The following is a 3790-nucleotide window of genomic DNA, read 5'->3' as shown; positions in this document are numbered from 1 at the left end:
TGCTTAGAATTATTTGAGGGACATTTCATCCTTTAGCTAATTAGTATTAACCATTACTAAACATAATTTACTTATTGATAACTTTTTGGAAACATTAGTATATGTTAATGTTATACAACCAAAATCATTTCTATTTATCCCTAGAGAACACACTTTTTCTTTAAAGTTCCTCAATATGCTTTTACTTTGAGAAAATATTAAAACATGCAAAGCTTCTGTTTCTCTAGACCACACACACACACACACACACACCACACACACACACACACATACAACTCTCACACACCTCTAAGATCACAATCCTGAAACTAACTGGACTTGTAATGTGTCATGATAGCAAATGTTAAATTTTATTTCGAGGACTATCACAGCCTGTACAAAAATATAATCTAAGCACAGAGGCAATAATCTTCAAAAAACAAGCCAGAATTTCCATGTTAAAATTTAAATGCCTATCACTTGTCACTCTAAACCTTATATTTAAAGAGAGAGAGAGAGAGAGAGTTAGGCATGTAAGAACTATAAGCTGAAATTATTTATTTCAAGTCAATATAGAATATCAGAGTTAAGATAACAATCAATGTGTACAAAAATTTACATAACAAGAAAAAGAAGAGACAATGCAGCACCTCTCTGGAGGAAAATAATTAAAAGTTTTGTTGCATTTACAGGTAAGTGCCACATGGAGAATTTACAACACAGTAATTTACTGCAATCACAAGGAGTTCCTTAAAGAAACGAAGGTCTTACACTCCAGATTTTTGAAAGGTATTGTCGGAATGCTTAAACTATCACCACAAAATGGGTACATTCTCAGGCTTGAACTGATAAAAGTCATAAAAGATTTTCATAGCATATATTATATAAAAGGAGTCCACTACATTCGGACAGCTGCGTTAGTGTCTCTGACAGGTATGAAGCCTGGAGGAATTACTGGCTTGATGATGATCTTTCTGTATCCGGCAAGACAGGCCTTCCCCACAGTAGCAGCGTTGGAATATCTCCAGTCCGTGGGAACCTTTTCGCCTATGCTTGGTGCACACCTGACCTTCTTTGAGGACAGGTTTGCAGATTTTGGACCAGAAATGTCTAGCGCAACACAATCCGGTGGCACAGTCTGAGGATCGCAGGCAAACAGAACCTTCTTGACCTGTTGAAGGAGGCAAGAGAAAAAGTACATTAGCTATACTGTGTCATTTCACAAAGCTAATTCAGAAGACACTTGGTTATGCTTCCAGAGAAGAATAAAAGGTAAGCTCCTTTCATCTACCTTTGGTGTGGTATATTTTTGAAGACAGTGTGGTCCTCCTGGCATAGCCATCTAAGGTGCCATGATCATTACCAAAGCTTTCAATGATGGTTTCCTCAATTTCTCCTCGATGGAAATGACTGTGGTCAGAAGGCATACATATCCCTAAGGAAGCCGGAAAAAGGGATTAATTTCCACGGGTTGTAAAATGTTACTATGAACAGCCCTAGCAGAGCCGATCTGAAATAGAATTTCTTGCTATTTGTCTTGATTTTTTGTTTGTTTTTGCTTTTTGGGGGAGGGGCCCTGGGGGTGGAACTCAGGACATTGCATTTGCTAGGCAATCCCAGCCCCAATATTTTAACTCCCTACTACTACTGCAACACTCCCCAGATAAACAGCAAAGGATCGATGGATAAATTTCTAGCCATGTAAAATGTATTCCCAAGGACTGTGCTAGTGGCCCTGATATTTCTGTCCATTTTAATATTACCCTTTTTTTAAATTGGGGAGGGGGTAGAAGGAATTCACTTTTATTTTCCTTTAAAAAGAACTTCTCTTGCCTTGGATCCTTTATGGGCATGGGCCAACGGAGTGAAACAAATACACTTCCAGCTGCCCGGGAGATGACAGTTTCACCCAGCAGTTTCTTTACTATATAATTTCCCTATTACAGAGATTTAGTTAGCCCAACCTGCACAGCCGCTTGGGCCTAAGGAGGGTGGCCACCCAGTGAGTTTATTTTTAGAGACCTCTTTGGCTGTCTGAGTCTACTTCTTTGAGACATTAGAATCCTGTGGATCTGCGGCTGGGGGGGGGGGGGGGCGGGGAGGAGTACTTATTTTAAGGTAGACGCGGGGGGGCGGGGGGAGGAAGGAGCAAGCAAAGAGGAAAGATGTAAGAGCCAGCCAGGACGCCAGGCTCTCCAGACGTCCTTTACGGATGACCAGTGAGGATAAATTATACTGGGGTTTGGCTGACAGTCTTTTGAATACCAGAGAAAATGAGGGACAATACGGTTGTGCAAAGCCCCTAGAATCATTTTAAGTGACACACGGGACAGGCAGTTCATTGCCACGGTTTGGTCTCAGTCTCAGATTTACACCCCCGCCCCCTCCCACATTCTCCATCTCCCTCACTTTCTTTCTCAGTGCCCTTCCGGGCCCGTCCTCACACAGGGCTCCCTGAACAAGACAAACTTTTATGGAAGAGTCCACTCCAACTGTTAAGGTGACAACGTTGAAGAGCACAGAGGAATACAGGGGTGTGGGGAGGGGGGGGGGCTCCCCAGACCTCCGGATTAACATTTGTAATGAAGACATTCAGAGGGACACCTTGAAAACTCAAATCTCCTTGGTGCAGGTGAGGGCGGGCAAGAAGACTCACCGTTTTTGCAGTAATTCCCGGGGCAGCACATGGCGTGGCGCATGCAGCGTTTCCTCCGCTTCCTGCACGCCAGGCAGATCTGCACGCCCGCGCCCCCTCCGCGGAGCGGGCTGGCGCAGTACTCCTCCGAGCCGCACTCCTCGTCGTCGGCGCAGGGGTACGGCTAAGGGAGGGGAGCCCAGAGGAGAAGGTGAGGCTCCCAGGTGTGCAGTTCCCCGGGAGGTCATCACAGACCCTCCCCCCGAAGCCGCCGAAGTGCCCCCTCACTGCACCCCAAGATGCAGCTTGCAATCTTCAACAGCCCAAGCACGTTCGGTCCCCTCCAAATGTGAGACCATCTCCTCCCCTCCACTTCAAGGTCACCGGCTCTCCTAGGGCCCCCCACCCTCTCACCTGGTAGTTGTCAAGGGTCTGGTACTTGTTCCCGCCTTCGTATGGCACTCCGGGCGCCACGCTGACGGCTGAGCCGGGGTGGCCGGCCCCGCCACCCAGCGGCGGGGGCAGGTTCTTGATCGCATTGGAATTGACCAGCACGGAGTTCAAGGTGGCGCCCACTCCCAGCAGAGCGGGGCGGCCCAGAGCGGCCACTAAAAAGGCGGCGAGGAATCGAGCCGCCGCCACCCGTGCACCCGCCACTGTCATTGCCGAAGGAATCAAGTGCAGAAGAAGCCGGCGAGGGGGAAGGAAAGAATGCCACTTTGCAAACGGGAGGAGGGGCAGGGGTGGGGGTGCAGGCGCGCCGGCAGCTGCAGCTTTCAGGGGGTGCTAGGGGTGCCTGCAACCTCCAGCCAGCTGCAGGGCGCGCGCAGCTCTGCCTAGCCAAGGCCGCCAGCGTTGCTTTTATACCAGGGGCTCTGAGCATTCCCGGCCCCTCCGGAGTAGACAACAAAGCCCAGGATGGGATTTCAAAGCGTTGGGAGGGTCTGGGAGGGCTGGAAGGGGTGTGTTTGTATACACGGGGGAGGGGGGAGGTGACACTCTTCTCCCCGCCTCTTCCTTGGCGGCCTGGCCTCGCGTGGGCGCAGCTTGCCCTGGAGTGAACGTTATCAGGGCGCACTGGAGCTCACGGATGATGTTCTTCAACTCAGCGTGCCGAACTCGAACCAGAGCTCTGTCTTGCAAAAGGAAATGGATTTTTTTTTTGTTTTTTGTTTT

General features: G+C 48.6%; 1 protein-coding gene across 1 annotated transcript; it reads right to left on the bottom strand.

Annotated features, from left to right (window-relative positions):
* Positions 1-520: 520 nt before the first annotated feature.
* On the bottom strand, positions 521-3277 carry Dkk1 (dickkopf WNT signaling pathway inhibitor 1). The gene is made up of 4 exons (XM_048335423.1): positions 3029-3277; positions 2636-2798; positions 1271-1414; positions 521-1150 (listed from the first exon to the last, which is right to left on the bottom strand). Exons 1-4 carry the CDS (start codon positions 3275-3277, stop codon positions 897-899), a joined length of 810 nt encoding a protein of 269 aa, XP_048191380.1. The 3' UTR covers positions 521-896.
* Between the last annotated feature and the right edge of the window lie 513 nt (positions 3278-3790).

This window comes from Perognathus longimembris, chromosome 2 (assembly GCF_023159225.1).
Source record: "Perognathus longimembris pacificus isolate PPM17 chromosome 2, ASM2315922v1, whole genome shotgun sequence".
NCBI lineage: Eukaryota > Metazoa > Chordata > Mammalia > Rodentia > Heteromyidae > Perognathus > Perognathus longimembris.
Note: the sequence above shows the minus strand (reverse complement) of the source record. Positions and strands in the feature narration are given on the sequence as shown.